General features: G+C 32.7%; 1 protein-coding gene and 1 long non-coding RNA gene across 2 annotated transcripts; one reads left to right on the forward strand and one right to left on the reverse strand.

Moving 5' to 3' along the window:
* Positions 1-6739: 6739 nt before the first annotated feature.
* LOC114190840 (transcription factor MYB78-like) lies at positions 6740-8263 on the reverse strand. Its single transcript, XM_028079887.2, has 3 exons — positions 7892-8263; positions 7674-7803; positions 6740-7523 (listed from the first exon to the last, which is right to left on the reverse strand). Exons 1-3 carry the CDS (start codon positions 8049-8051, stop codon positions 6992-6994), a joined length of 822 nt encoding a protein of 273 aa, XP_027935688.2. The 5' UTR covers positions 8052-8263; the 3' UTR covers positions 6740-6991.
* Positions 8264-13857: 5594 nt separating this feature from the next.
* LOC114192809 (uncharacterized) lies at positions 13858-15619 on the forward strand. Its single transcript, XR_003606149.2, has 3 exons — positions 13858-14222; positions 14652-14790; positions 14877-15619. It is a non-coding gene; the product is annotated as an uncharacterized LOC114192809 (long non-coding RNA).
* Positions 15620-16133: the final 514 nt, after the last annotated feature.

The raw sequence follows: 16133 nt of genomic DNA on the forward strand, positions 1-16133 counted from the left end.
AAACAGAAAATACAAGTATATAAAATGCCCCGGATATCCCCTCTCCGTAGCTAAGCTTCACCTGAGCCACCTGCATCAACAACATCTGCTCCCGTGTACCGCGTACACGATCATCGCCAAACACACGCAGATAGAGTGAGCCTAACAGATAAAACACATAAATAAAGCTTACAAGTATATAGTCATACAACCACATGTAACTATACATAACTTAAACATCTCACACTATTCCATTCTTTAATTTCTACCATCTGACCCCCAATCATATTATTCGTGTTCTACATCGTCTAATGAATTACTTCAAGGTGACTTGCTGCCATACCTATCGGCCACTACTGATAGAGCACGTGCGGGAAAACATGCTACGGATCATACACCGTAACGCCAGGTATAGTTCCCATATACGAACATAGTCCGTATCGTCCCAAGACTACCAAACTCGTCAGCCAACAACTGAGGAGGGCAATCTAACTGGACCCATCCGTACTGGCCACAACCAGCACACTCACACCGGCAACACTCGCCAACCCGAGTCACAACTCAAGGGTTCCTCGTGTTCATCCGCCATCCCGAGCCACAACTCAAGAGATGTTATTCCGAACCACAACTCAAGGAATACCACGTGCTTAACCCCTATCCCGAGCCACAACTCAAGGGATACGTTCCGAGCCACAACTCAAGGAACACCAGCAATCCCACCTTTAAAGCACCACTAGACACCTTGTAGATCACAATCACGAAACCAACACTTCAAGCTACAACAGTATAAATCGCATGGCGGGGGACACGTGCTGCCAGGCGTTGCCAACTCCCAGACCGCCTGGCGGGTGTTGCGTACCGCCAGGCGCCAAGCGCCCCAAAACATGTAATCCTAGTCACCACCGCCTGGCGGTTCAGTCGCCATCGCCCGACGCCAACACTCCAGAACCTCACTGTTATTGCTCCGTTCGCTTGGCGGGATCTTCCTCACCGCCAGGCGCCACTCACTCCAGAGACCCTCTGTGATTTTCACTATCGCCTGGCGGTGTCAACCCTGCCGTCGGGCGCCATATCAATAACAGCACAATACTGACTTCTAAATGGTTCAACCAGACTACACTATGACTCAATTCACCCAACCTTCACCATAAAATTTCTCCCCAGTCCTTTCCACACGATACCAATGCATAAATTAAGATGCCACCAAGGTTAATATAACTCACCATTACAACTTACCATCTTTGTTCTCAAACTCCAATCTGACAGTACTAATTAATCTTAAAGTTCCACAATTCAACCTGTCTCACAAACCAAAATCCTAATCTATTTAACTCGCTTGACCATCAAAGTTTATCTCGCTATTTAAATTCCTTTTTCCGCTAACCTCAGAAAGTCCTTACTGTGTTCCTCTTAGATTACCCAATTTCACATATTACCATTAACCATTATATGACTCATACCAGAATGTAATTTACCTTTATTACATATTCTCCTCATGTACTCCTTTCCACATAACCCATCTACCATTTTTTTATAGTTTCGTCTCATAGACTCACCATCCCGTAATTCCCGACTCCTCCTTAATGAATCCCAACCGCACCAAACTTCCTCAGACTCTCAACTCACTCTCAATCCATAAACTCCACCTCTGAACTGTCGCCTAGCGGCAAGCTTCGCGTCGCCAGGCGGTGCATCAGTCCTGAAATTTTCCAGATTTTGTCCAATTCTTTAGCAACTTCTCTCATTCTCTTGCAATGTTTTCTATTCAATTTATCCCTTATTCCATACTCTTACTCACTCGTAGACGTCCCAATGTGTAATTCTCCACTCAACCCTTACCCTAATTCCCCTTCAAAGTTCGACCTCATATGGGTTGATGGCAAGGTCCCCATGCTTTCCACCCTAACATTGTTCCATCAATTTCTTTGATCATTCATACTGGAATTCAACAAAATACTACCTCAATCATCTCGTAACCACAAACCCTCGATTTTTCCCCGATTGGAATTTCCCCAAGACGCCCAAAATCATAAAAAATCAAATCAACAGACTCGCGTCGCCTGGCGGTAATTCATCACCGCCAGACAGTTCAACAGAGAACCCAGAAACATGGTGATAGGCTCGTGTCGCCTGGCGGTACAGGGCTTCACCGCCAGGCGGTTCCTTCAAGAACCCAGAAAATAATCATGCAGGTATGAGCCGCCTGGCGGCTATGCATAGCCCGCCAAGCGGTTTCTGGAAATTTTCCAGAAATCAGAAATCCTCAATTTCAATAGAGATTATGCATTCATTTTATCATATTATTCATGAAATCAAATAAATTACAATAAAAAACGGAGTCCAGCTCCCCTAACCTGATCTCCTTTGCTACACTTGAAATCCTTAAGCTCTTTTCTTTGGTCACCTATGGCCACTCTTGAATTTCCTCAACCCAGTCTCTAAATTCACTCACGCCAGTCCTCTCACCCTCACTTTTTGTCTCTGTTTTCTAGGTCTATGTTCAGCCTTGCAAAACCTTGCCTAAACCCTTCCTCTTGCCTTTTAAACTAGTGCTTTAGGCTAACCCAAAAATCAAAAACGAAAATGCACCTTATTATTCTTTAATGGCCATTCATTTCTCATTATGAATGGTGATTACAGCCACCCTTGGCTGCTGACTCCAGTAGGTTTCTTTTACCCCTTCCAATTCCTTCCAAAGTTACCATTAGCAAAATAAAAATAAAGTTTAATTTGAGTTTCCCAAGACTTGAACCCATACCCATGCAATTGCCAAACCAATATCAAACCATCATACCAATTCATATTTCATGCTAACACTCATAATTCAATTATCATATCATTCCATAGCATGACTTCACAGATTTAAATAATAAAACAATAACAAAAGTTAGCATACATAAAACTCAAATCCAAGTCCTCTCACACATTTAAAGTACTCTCAACCACATGAGCTAACACTTTTCCACGTCATACCAACCATAATCTAATGTCATAATTATTTCCCCACCCACATTTATTAATTAATTATTTATTTAATTAATTAAATTCTACGGGTCTTACAAAGAGGCTGGAAGGGAGTCTTTGGGGCATCCTATGGGCTGGTCCTTAGGCCTGACAGATGAGGCTAGGCCCTTAAACTTTTAGGGCAAAAATTAAGCGGGTCTTACACTATTCATTAAAATTAGAGATGATAATATAGGTTTTGCCTGGCAGGCTGACCCATATGCCCGCCAAAAAAACGTAGGACGAGCTAGAACATTGAGCTCGCTGGCTACAACATTAATTTACAACTTCAACTCCTTTACAAGTATTATTTTGAATATGAAAACGAAAACGAAATATATATTTGAATATTATGCCTAAAAGGTTCCAAGACCTTTTTCTAAAATGAAAAATACCAATTGCACTGTTACTAGACGAAAAATACTCGTTTTAACTTTTTTTATTCAAAATTTGTATTTTAATGTGATATTATGTTTTTTTTTACTAAAACTTAACATGTAAGACATGGTTATAAAATATCAAAATCTCAATTAAATTGGTATATCTCAAGGATAATATAAGCTATTTTAATATAAATCTTGATTATTTAAGATATTTTAAGTGACGTAGGGAAGAGTTTCAATGTAATTATATATGTCAATTATTCAAACTTTGTATTTTTAATGTGATATTATGTTATTTTCTTACGAAAACTAACATGTAAAACGTGGTTATAAAGTACCAAAATCTCAATTAAATTGGTATCTCAACTATGATATAGGCTATTTTAATATATATCTTGATTATTTAGGATATTTTACATTACTTATAAGTGACGTAGGAAAGAGTTTCCATGTAATTATATATGTCAATTACTTATAAGTGATGTAGGAAAGAGTTTCCATGTAATCATATATGTCAATTTGGCATTATGTTCTGACATATTTGGATCGAGACAATATATGTTTACAATACCAAAAAGTTCATATTAAAAAATAAGGCTCAAAGGGTTAAAATGACAACAAAACTCTCAAAGGCAAAGGTTAACTCATAGGTTGGTTCATGTGAATTAGTTTTAGGTCAATATATATAGGGATGAGTTGGGTCTAAGTTATCATTTGGGTTGGACTAGACTATGTTGGTCCACGTTAAAAATGTTAGTAGATTTCATATGCTAAAATGAATTGAGTTCACATTAAGTTAGATTCACCTTTGGTTGAGTTGAATCGAACCTATTTTTGACCGAGTCAAGTTGGATCCATATTGGGTGTCAGGTTGATATTGGATTGAGTCAAGTTGGACCCATGTCAAGCCAAGTTCATATCATGTCATGTTAATTCAGGTTAAGACATAGTTAACTAAGTTCTAACCCACTTTAGATATTGTTGGGTTCAGCCAAACTCAAATTGGGTTGGGTTGGATCTACCCAATCAACAAGTTAGGTTAGATCCTAACTTTCTTGTTAAGTTTCAAATAATAAAAATTAAGAATCAATTTTTAATTAATATAAAATATTTGAGAATTAATTTATAATTTAAAAATTTAAAAATTAACTTCAATCTTATCATAAGACTAAACACACATCGACTAGAGATGTCAAGAAAATTCGTACATGCGGGTATCCACAAATAAAATCCACAATAGGTAGGAAACGAATATTAAAAAATGGATATATGCTACCCGCAGATACGGGTATTTTTGATACCCACATGTTAACGGGGCGGGTACGGGTATCATAGTATCCCGTGGATACCTGTACCGCTAAACTTTAATTCACAAAAATACTCTTATATATATATATATATATATATATATATATATATATATATATATATATATATATATATATATGTGTGTGTGTGTGTGTGTGTGTGTGTGTGTGTATTAGTAAAAGACATTCTGAGTCTTCTTCCTTCAGTAATGGACCAACATGGAAGGTAATGAAATTAACACTTTTACTTAGATATTTTAATTAAGTGGTTGTTAGAAATTTTTAATGAACTTCTTATGTTTTCAGGCTCTTCTAGATTAAAATAAAATACAATATAAATTTGTTAGTTATTTTTCATTTATTTGTTTTTCAGGAATCAATTGGAAAAAGTGAACTTGTTGATCCAAGCACTAATTATGGTTAAATATTTGTTTTTTTAAATATTTTTGTAAATACCAGCGGGTACCCGTGGATACCCGCGGATATGAAAAAAATAAGCGGGTGCCCACATAACAGATACCTGACGGATATGGGTACAAATACAGGACAAATATTTATCCAACAAATAAGGTATGAAGGAACTACTACCCGTATTTTACCCATCTCGTTGACATCCCTAACATCGACCCTAACCCCAACCTAATTTAACTGAGATGTTTTTAGTTAACTCATTCGGTATACCAATAAAAAGAAGATTTATATTTAGATGGATCGAGAGTAACCCATAAAACATGGGTTAAGTGGAAATCTCTATATATAGTCAATAATAAAAATATACTTCTACATCTATTATAAAGAATAATTGATGCTTATATAAAGAAAAGAATAATTGATATAGAATATTACTTTTTACATACGCTGCAATAAGTATACTAAAGAATTCACACATATGTTATCTTCATGACAATGTGACTAACAAAAAACTACATACAAAACAAATATGAAGGCATCTAATGTCTTTATTCCTTGTGTACCACGAAACAAGAGAAAACTTCAATATGCCAAAAGAACTAACATCTCTAACAACAAGAATAATAGAAATATTTTATTGACACCCAATATAACCAATTGACGACTATTTTTAAGAGTAATATAATCATTAAATGAAATTCTATATTTATAAATAAAAATAATTAAAAAATAAAATAATAGATAAAAAGTACATGCAAAAGTTTATTGGTGTCAAAATACTGAATCTAAAAAAATATTGTGGTGGAGGTAAGGTAACCCTGAAAGACATTTCTAGAACACATTTAATTTAATTAAGGCGTGAATAGAACATTGAATTAATATTAGTAACACCTAACTATATATCCCTTAGATGTTTGGTGTCAGAAATGTCAAAATACCAGTATGCGCCTACGTGGAGCTAGTGCAGCTATTAAATATGTCTTCTTCTCGCTTCATAGGAAGACAGCAAAATGTTGAAACTTTGTTACCCAAACACATCTTATTGCCGACGCTTTTTCGACAATAAAGTTGAAAAAGATAAATGTATTCTCATCCAGACTCCAAATGCAAGACATACCAAGTCCAAGTAAACGGCAGCATAGCACAAATTATCAGCAGTCAACCTATACCTAGAATTTATGAACATTGAAAATGGTAATGAAAAACTATATAACTGGCCTCCTTAAGTAAAACCTGGTATGAAAACAAATATATTAAAAAAACACAGCACTGGATATGAGGTCATCTGTGACTTCAACTCTACAACCTACTATAGCCACATCCGAAACCAAAGAAAAAGAAACAATAAATATAGTTGACTGACCAATTACGTGTGAACGACTCAAGACTCAAATGAATTACATAACAATGAAAACCTGATTTTTTTCAAATGTTGCGGCACTTAGTGCTTCCAATGAGAAACCCATTGAATTTAAACCAATATACTATTACTTTGCAACGTACGTACTCATCCAGTTTTCCTACTCAGTAAATTAATTAATTTCAAACTCCCATCACGTTTTTTATTTTTCGTACATGTTTCTAGAGGATTAGAAGGCAAAATACAAGGCAGTGTTGAAGATTCTTAGTTTCGAATAGATTTTGGATTTGTTTATGTAGATGCAAACCCATTTCTTTTATTTGTGCTTCTCAGAACATTTCCATGAGATTGTTCTCAAGCAAATGCGTCATTCGACTACCATGATTTTACTTTTGTAAAAAAGAATATATATCATTCAGTAGTTGGACAGTTACAAACAATCAATCCTCGGTTAAATTTCATTCAGTAGTTTATCGATATGAAGTCAGATAAACTCTGATATCTTTGAACTATCTAATATAATGGGTAGTGTATACAGAAAAACTGGATCAAAACTCATCAACAAGATGCTGCTGCAAAAACCACATGTTTTCATCGGTCCACAAGTCTGCATCACCAAAACCATGGTTGGGTTCAAATGCCTGGAGATCAGAGTAGTCCCACTGCTGCCACCCCTTTTCAACACTGTCCGATGAACAGCTACCATCTCCCATTAAATTGCAAGATGAAGTTGTACTCGCATCAGAGAGAGAAAGAGGGTGAACATCAACCCCTGAAGAGTACGAGGAAATCACTGAGCTTTCACAAAACATCATGGGATTGACCCCACTAGATTCAGCGTGTGTTTGAGTGTTGCACAATGTGGTTTGGCCATGTCCATAGGAAGAAGAAGCATTCCCAGAAGAAGCTTGAATCCGCTCCATAAGGCGTGGCATCCAAACAAAACGCACAGCATCCCTAAACTGTTTGCTGTTCACATCACATTTGAGTTGCTTCGCTTGCTTCACCACTCTCGTCCTCCAATAGTTCTTTATTTCATTATCTGTTCTCCCAGGCAATTGTTCTGCTATTTTAGCCCACCTTCAATAAATAATAACACAACACAACGCAACGCATTACTTTATATTATATTAATTAGTATGATCAACGTGCAAAACTATAGGAAGTTAAACAATGATATTCTATTCTTCTACACAACACAGTACGTAAATAATATCATAATACACGTACCGGTTGCCCCAGCGGGAATGGAGTTCGAGAATCAAGAGCTGTTCTTGAAGGGTGATGTTCCCACGTCGAACATTTGGACGCAAGTAGTTCAACCATCTTAGCCTGCAGCTTTTTCCCGTTCGCTTTAGACCTGATGCATGATAACAAACACGGTTAAAGATTTTAATTATTCAGGAGTTTGGTCACAACTATATATACATGAATGCATGCTTAATTACCTGCAGAGCGAGCGAGGGAATTCCAATGGCCCTCGCCGTGGAGGTTGACATAGTTGATGAGAAGACAATCTTCTTCCTCAGTCCATGATCCTTTCTTAATTGCCGATTCTCCTTCACTATCTGATAAGCTTCTCATTGCCCCAACACCGATAGTCTCCATATACACTTCTTTGGCCTTTGTTGTTTTGGTTTGGAATACGAGGTGGTTGTGGAAAAATATCTTAGGTGGTTCCGTTGTGATAGAGAGAGTGATTTATATATAGGGAGAGATGGGGAAAGGATGTGACATTGGATTTAGGAGGATGAGCACTATGAGGATTGAATATTTGTCAAAACTAAAAGCAGAAGTGGGGGGCTGCGAACATTGCCCATAACGCTGAATTGTTGAACTGAGTGAAGGAGACATTAAATTAGTTTTTCCTCGTATGTTTCTGTGTTTTTTATTTTGACCTTCCCATTACGGCTTCAGACCCTTTGACTTTTCACACGCAAATGGAACAAGTTGCCAAAATAATAACAATATTTTCTTCAGCACTCGGTCAGCACTGTGATACAGAATCGAAATGCTTCTTTTGTATCTCTCTCTTCTTTGGTTGTTCCTCTAAACGACTATCTATCTAGGAAAACTTCCTTTCTTAAATTAAATGTGGAAATGGTTCAGTTTTGTAAGTTAATTAGGCTCGCGGGTTTAATTTTCTGCAACTTCCTTTTAATTTTTTTATTCATGATTACTAAGAGATAAAGCTTATACCCTTTTCTTATTTCTTTTTCCTTTTTCTCTTTTCTTATTCATGCTTTTTATTTTCTAGAAGATTCATTTAAAAGATATTTTTTAATATATATATATATATAATAACTAAATATATTTTTTTTAATTATTGTGTTTTCTTCTTATTATTTTATTTTTACTAACATTTTTCCATTTTACTTAATTATAATAACTTTTAAAAACTACTTTATTTCTTTTTCAATATTCAGATTTTATCTAGATGGAATATAAATATTTTTTAACATGATTCAGAGAGTGTAAAACGTAATATTTTCTAACTCTTATTTTAAAATAAAAATAAATTAAATAATATGATTCTTTAAAAGTTTGGATGTTAAAAAAGCAACATGTATTAATTAATTAATTAATTAATTAATTAATTAATTTTATATATATATATATATATATATATATATATATATATATATATATATATGTCAAAATAGGTTGTGAACATTACTGTAGATATAACTTTTGATGACAGTTAAAAAAATATGTTACCACAGTTTCAGATTTGTCGTTTTATTGAACATCGTTAAAAGTATGAGAAAATTAACAATGAGAACACTAACCGTCATCAATTTGCATATAAAACAACGACGGTTTTAAAATTAACTGAACCCATTAATAATTAAAAAATTAACAAATAAATCACGTATACAATATACCATGACAAATATCACCCTAACCATCATTGAAATTGATATATAACGACGATTAGAGTAAAATTATCGTCATATGATATAGTTTTTTTTAAGAGAAACTATTCTAAATTTTGAATTATCATAAAACTTCATATTTTCACATAGAAGACAGTTGAAAAATATCCAAAGAAAATATTAAATGATTTCAGAATGGTTATAATTAACTAACTGATATATACAAAAGTATTGTAAAATAATTGTAACTCTAACTAACGTCTAAATAGAAAATACTTTGTTGACGTTAAACATAAGTTAATGCTTTTGAATCCATTAGTGTATTAGTGTTAGGTCATTGAAATTATGCAAATATTAGTACATATAAAAGTTAAAAGTTAGTCGAAGTTTAAATTAATAGATATAAAAGTTAATACTATGTCATCTCAACCACTTTAACAAATGTTTTGTATAATTATTGTCATCCTTTGCAACGGAATAGTCATAATCATTTTAGAATCCATAATATATTTCCGGATCCGAAAATACATTACGGAAGGGAAATACATTCCGAATTACTAATTTTGGAAGCTGTTAATATAACCTATCCCATCTCCCTCTGCACTGTGTTCACCCACCACATATGTACAATCAGGAAATCATATTTTTTTCAACACCCTCACCCCACCTTGTGCAAAACCTTAAAAGTTTACCTTGAAACAAAGATGGAGGTGCAACAACACTAAAACAAGAACAGGGGTGGAGGGGTTCAAGGACTAACTCAAACTCTATGGGTGGATGAAGGTACTTGATGAAACTGTGAGTACAGAAGAAAGGGGATCACGAGCAAACTATGGAGGTGCACAACAGTCGCCAACGGCCGAAGAAGACGACCACAGGAGGGGCTGCAACATAGGGAAGATGAGATGTGAAATTAGGACAAAAAAACTTAACTATTTACCAAAGGCAGAAAAGATAAATGAGGGTAAAATAGCCATTTTGGAGAAGGTTAAGGAGGTGCAGGAGAAAAAACTTTGGTGCAGCAAGTAGGATCCCTACAGAGGAAGAAACGGAACCGAAAAGAAAATGGACCTAAAAAAAAAAACAGAAAAAGTCAATCCGCAACAAGTTGCATTTTAAGAAACTCACCGTGTTGAAATCATGCATACACGAGTCCAAACCTACCACGCTCTTACCAATTCCAGAAGGTCTTTAAATGTTAATATATAATTACAGATTTGGAAATAATCAAATCCAAACTAGATAGGTGTAAAACCTGTTGAAACACTCCAAAAAATACATCTTAAAAATGAAATGAAAAGAAGAGACTATAAGGGTGAAAATAGAGTCGACGAAAGAGATTTTTAAGACTTGTTACTTGTCACAAACTTTACTTTTTGGTATGACTTGCCAATTACAATAGTTTTAGGTGATTATTAATCACTCTATTGACTAAGTATTGAAATAATGTCTCTCGTTGATAAGTCTACTAAAAATAAGAAGATTCAAAGAGATTAAAGAAAAAAGTTGCCAATACTACGTTGAAGATAAGGTCATCTCACATTGAAATTCTGTTTGAAGCTTATAGTGGGTTTTGACCATTAGGATTTATATTTATAATCACTATAACATATCTTAACCTCTCTTACTATATACTATTTTTAATCATTTTATTTTTGTAATTTATATTCCATGCACTTTAATATTTTTCATTTATAATTTTTAAAATATCTTTGGATCACCCTCATTTATATTTTTAATTTTGTTTCAGTAATTTACTTCATGCAAGTTAATAGTTTTTCTTTATTATTTTGTAATCCTTAAAAGCCTACTAAACGCTTTATTTACGTTTTTAAAGGAGCATACACTACGAGAAAAAAAGTACTTTTTATTAGCCATTATTTTGTGATATAGTTAAATTAATAGTTAGAAATATTAAATTAATTTGTAGAAATATTTTAATTTATGGCAGTTTTTTTTAACCGTCACACATTTTTATATAATTTTATATTCTGTAATTTGTTTTAGCCTTTTGAACTTTCTTAAAAAAAATAAATAAGTTAAATAATTCTATTGGTTTCTAATTTTGTAGTAGAGAAATATTAAATCAGTTTGTTTTATTTGTCTCAATTTGGTCTCAAGTTTGAGAAATTTATTATGATCAATTTTCTTTAGTAGTACACTAACAATATTAACTGATGCGACATCATTTCATGTTTTTTTTTATATATATTTTTTAAATATAAATTTTGTCATATATCAAGCTGATTTTGTGTCATGTGGCAATGGTAGTCTCACGTGTCATTGATAAATGTGAAAATTTTCACAATTTAGTTTCTATATTTGTTATTTTGTCTCAATTTAGTTTCAACTTTTTTTAAATGGAAGGAATTTCATCCATATCCAAATTGAGGTCAAATTTAACTTTTATATAAACTTTACAATGATACTTCTAACAAGATTAAGTTTATTTAAATTTATATTTTACATTAAACTTTGTTTAAATTTTGTTTCAAATATTTATGTATCAATAATCGAGTTAGTTTAAAAATAACAACTTCATAAATTGGAATGTAAAATTTTAAAATAGTTTTATAACAATTTAAAATATTATAAAGGGGTAAATAAATTTATTTTAAAACAGTTTTAAAACAGTTTAAATGTTATAAATTGTTAAATAAAATTTTAAATAAATATATTTCTTTTAAATTGTTATAAAACTTTTTTAAAATTTTATATTTGAATTTATAAAGTTTTTATTTTTAAATAAACTCTAATATTTGTCTAGAAATTATAAATATATAAATATTTAAAATAAAATTTAAACAAAAATTAATTTAAAATATAAAATTAAATAAATTTAGTTTGACTAAAAATATCAATTAGAATAAAAATATCATTGTAATATTTATATAAAATTAATTTTTGTCTCAAAATTTGAAAGAGATGAAATTGCTACTGCTTTAAAAAAATTAGAACTAAACCGGGACAAAATAATAAATACAGGGATTAAATTGAAATGGTTCACATCAACAGTGACATATGGCATTATCATTACCATGTCACAGTCTCTGTCACGTGGCACATCAACTTGACACGTGAAAAAAATTTATATTTTTTAAAAAAAATCTGACAGATGACACATCAATTAACATTATTAGTGTATTAGCAATCGGGAGGGTTTCATGGTAACAAATTTCCTAAAATAATAACTAAATTGAGATAAATAAATAAAGTTACATTATGTCTTTGGTCTCCATTTTCATTCAAAAATATCAATTTGGTCATTCTATTCTTATAATTCTCAATTAGGTCTCCATTTTCGAAAAATAGTATTAATCATGTCATGTATGTTAAATTGGGTTGAACGACATTAAGAGCATAATAACTAGTGACTAATGACCAGGCAGGGTTCTCTATGAATAAATAATGACTATGCAAAATAAAAAATAATGATGTGGATTATTAATTTTTAATAATTAAATTATTAAAAAATTCTTCCAATAGGATTTTTGTAATGGACATAAATTGAAATTGGATTATGCTGCCAAATTAGGGTTTTTTTATTCACGAAAAAAATGAGGATTGAACACGGATATAAGATTGAGGTGTTGAAGGAAGATTTGATAGAAGATTGGTTTTGACCGACAGTTTTAAATGAAATTAAACCAATGATCTTTAAAATAAAATTGAACCATCGCGTCGTTCCTCGTTTGTTCTCTTAAAAAACGAGTGTGGTTGTATATGTGGGCAGGATGCTAGTGAGCATACCTACAATTCTAACCGGGAAATTCTGCAATAAGGCTCTGCGGAAATGGATCATTCCTATGATAGCAAAAATCTTAGGCATCCCAATAAAATCAACCAGCTATATACCCACATTGAATGGATCCGCTTCGCTCAAAAAGACAAAATGTTTCATTCTCTTTCTCCCATGGATCCGCTTCGTCACTCCCATCTGAATCGTTGTATCTTCTCTTCCTGCTATTCCTATTACTTCTTTTTTTTTCTTCTACTCCTCTTACTCTTCCTTCGTCTACGATACTCTTCTTCTGATACTGACTCTGACACTCTCGCTATATAATCTCCTCCTCAACAAACCAGCAGAACTCTTTTTTCTCTTCTTCCTAGAACGCAAATACATGGCTGGCAGATCGAAATCACCTTCACCAAACAGGTCAATTTTTTATCAATCTTCAATTTCCATTTCCCTTCAAATACAAATCCCAACTTCACATAATCCCTAGTGTTATTTACAAAAATCCTAAATTATAAATTATGTTTTTAATTATTAAAGAACAGGTTTTCATGTCAGTAATTTATTTGAATTTTATTTTTCTTGTCATTGTTTATTCTGACGTCACCATGTCAATTCATTATTCCCTTTATGCAATTTAACCCAATTTAACTGATTGATACCATTTTTCAAAAATTGAAACATAATTAAGACTTATAAAAATATATAAAAGAACCAAATGGATATTTTAAAATAAAAATAGAAATTAATAACATAATTTAATCAAGAAACACGAACGATTTGAAATTTAACGATAAAATAATTTAACAAAAAAAGTTAATGGAGTAGCGAAGAATTACATATTGATGTGTTGTTTCATCGAACTTGCCATCGCGAACTTTGTATCTCTTCTCTCCCTCTCGTTTTTCTCTATGGCTCGTATCTCTTCTTTCGTTCGATGAAAGAGCAACACTGAATCGTTATTCAATGCTCTCCCTTTCGGTTTTCTCCATGGCAACTCTTCGTTTGCTGGTCGAAAGAGTAACACTGAATCATATATGATGATGAGTGCTTCGAATCTATTCCACAAGAAGGTATCAATTGGGATGAAATGTTCTTGATCTAGGGTCGATACAGAACTCTAAGCCATCAATTCTTTTCGCTGTCACTGCCATATCTGCCGCATCGGTCAGTCACCACCCGATATATACATTTTCCTTTTTTTGTTCTTGTTGATCGAATTACACTTGCCTTTGCCTTTGCTTTCGCTTCTTTTACTTCATTCTTCCGACTTTCTTCTGCCCTGGTTCTCGCCCGCTCTGCAATGTGATCTATAGATGTAATCTTATTTTGGAAATCCTCTAAAGCTCTCATCCTTCGTTTTTCAAGTTCTCTCTGCAGTTTCACAAGATCGTGATTAGGAATCACATACAGATTTTATGGCTTAAAATTTTCCTCGATATATTTGATCTGTGTTGCACATTGAGTTGTTGTCGAAATTATAATGTCAGATTTATTATACTCTGATGCTTTGTTTTAGAACTAATGCAGTCAAAATAAATGCTTCACTTCTCCCTATCAAACATTAAACATAACAACCATTTATTTTTGTTGCAGCATGGGAGATAAACAAACCATGTCAAATTAACAAGTTTCATTCTGATGGCATTTAAGGATAATAATTAAAGGAATATTACAAGTACTGATTAGGAAAATGTGAGAAAGGAGAGTGAAGAGATAAAGGAAAGAGATATGGGTAAGTTGATAAACTTCATTCTTATTGTTACAGGCCAACATTTAACTTGAATATTTTTCGACTGATAAAGTGTAATTTTATGATAGGTATTCTTGAAAGAACCATCTTTATATGACTTTAAAGGACTTGTAGGTCCATCAGATATATGCACGGAAAATTATCGGTCTATCTGGTCCACCTAGAGTGGGTATGGTTCTGTTTCTGTTTTTGTTTTTGTTTCTGTGAACGTGTATCTAGCTTCTGAAGTTGTGGATATATGAAATAGTTTCGCGTGTGTATTGCACATATACGTGTAATAAAAACTAAGGTAATGCATGGTATTGTAACTAACATCACTTACCTTATTTTTATTCTCCTTTCCCACGTATCCAATTATTCTAAGGAATTGGAGGAGATGAAGCATGTAACGAAGCAAGAATTTATTGCATCACTGCGAAGGTTTGCTTCAGTTAGCTTATTAAAAATGTATCACAGTACTTCTATGCTTGAGTTTGCTTGAGTTAGCTTATTAAGTGGTTACTGAAATTTATCAATGTTATGCCAGTTCATGTCACCGCTAGTAGAGTTTCATTTTTGGACAACACATTTAGGTGGGTTTCTGAACATCCTTTTTGACTGAAGAAGGCCAGAGTATCAAATCAAATCAGTGTCTGAAATCACACTTTCTAAGTCTTTCAAATATAACATATCAGATAATAAACACCCATTCAACGGATGATTCAACAGTAAAACAGATGAAGAAAAAACGCACATGAGATCATTGTAGTACGTAAACCATGAAAATAGAATGGAAAATGATAAATTAGAGTGCTTAAAGAATATAATTAAGCTATTTTTGAGGATTATTATTATATATTGAAATGTTTAATATTTGAAGAAGTAAATAAATAAAAAATAATTCAGTTAAACTCGAATATTATTTGTAAACTCTAAGTATCTTACATATTTGTTAATGCAATTATATCTTTGGGATTCGAATGTAATATGTAATTAAGTTAAAAAGACACCAACACCAAATCACCAATTGAAGATTAGAAGAAAGAAAAACAGAAGAAAAAACAAACATAAAAATATCAACGGTATAATAGAAACAAAAAAAATAAATAAAACACATAGAAATCCCCACGAACTTATGCATTAGCATAATAAAAAAATAAAATAAAAAACTACATTTTTGAAAACAAACAAATAAATAATCACCTAAAAAAGTGAAACTAGAACTACAAAAATTCAAATTTCACATCCAATTGATATTATCCAAACGCTTAGTTAAGTTTCAAAGTTTTCATAAATTTGAATATTTTTGTCTAAATTTCTTTTATTTTATAAATTATTAAAAAGTA

The sequence above is a fragment of the Vigna unguiculata genome, chromosome 7 (assembly GCF_037176805.1).
Source record: "Vigna unguiculata cultivar grain cowpea cultivar isolate G323 ecotype 2 chromosome 7, ASM3717680v1, whole genome shotgun sequence".
NCBI lineage: Eukaryota > Viridiplantae > Streptophyta > Magnoliopsida > Fabales > Fabaceae > Vigna > Vigna unguiculata.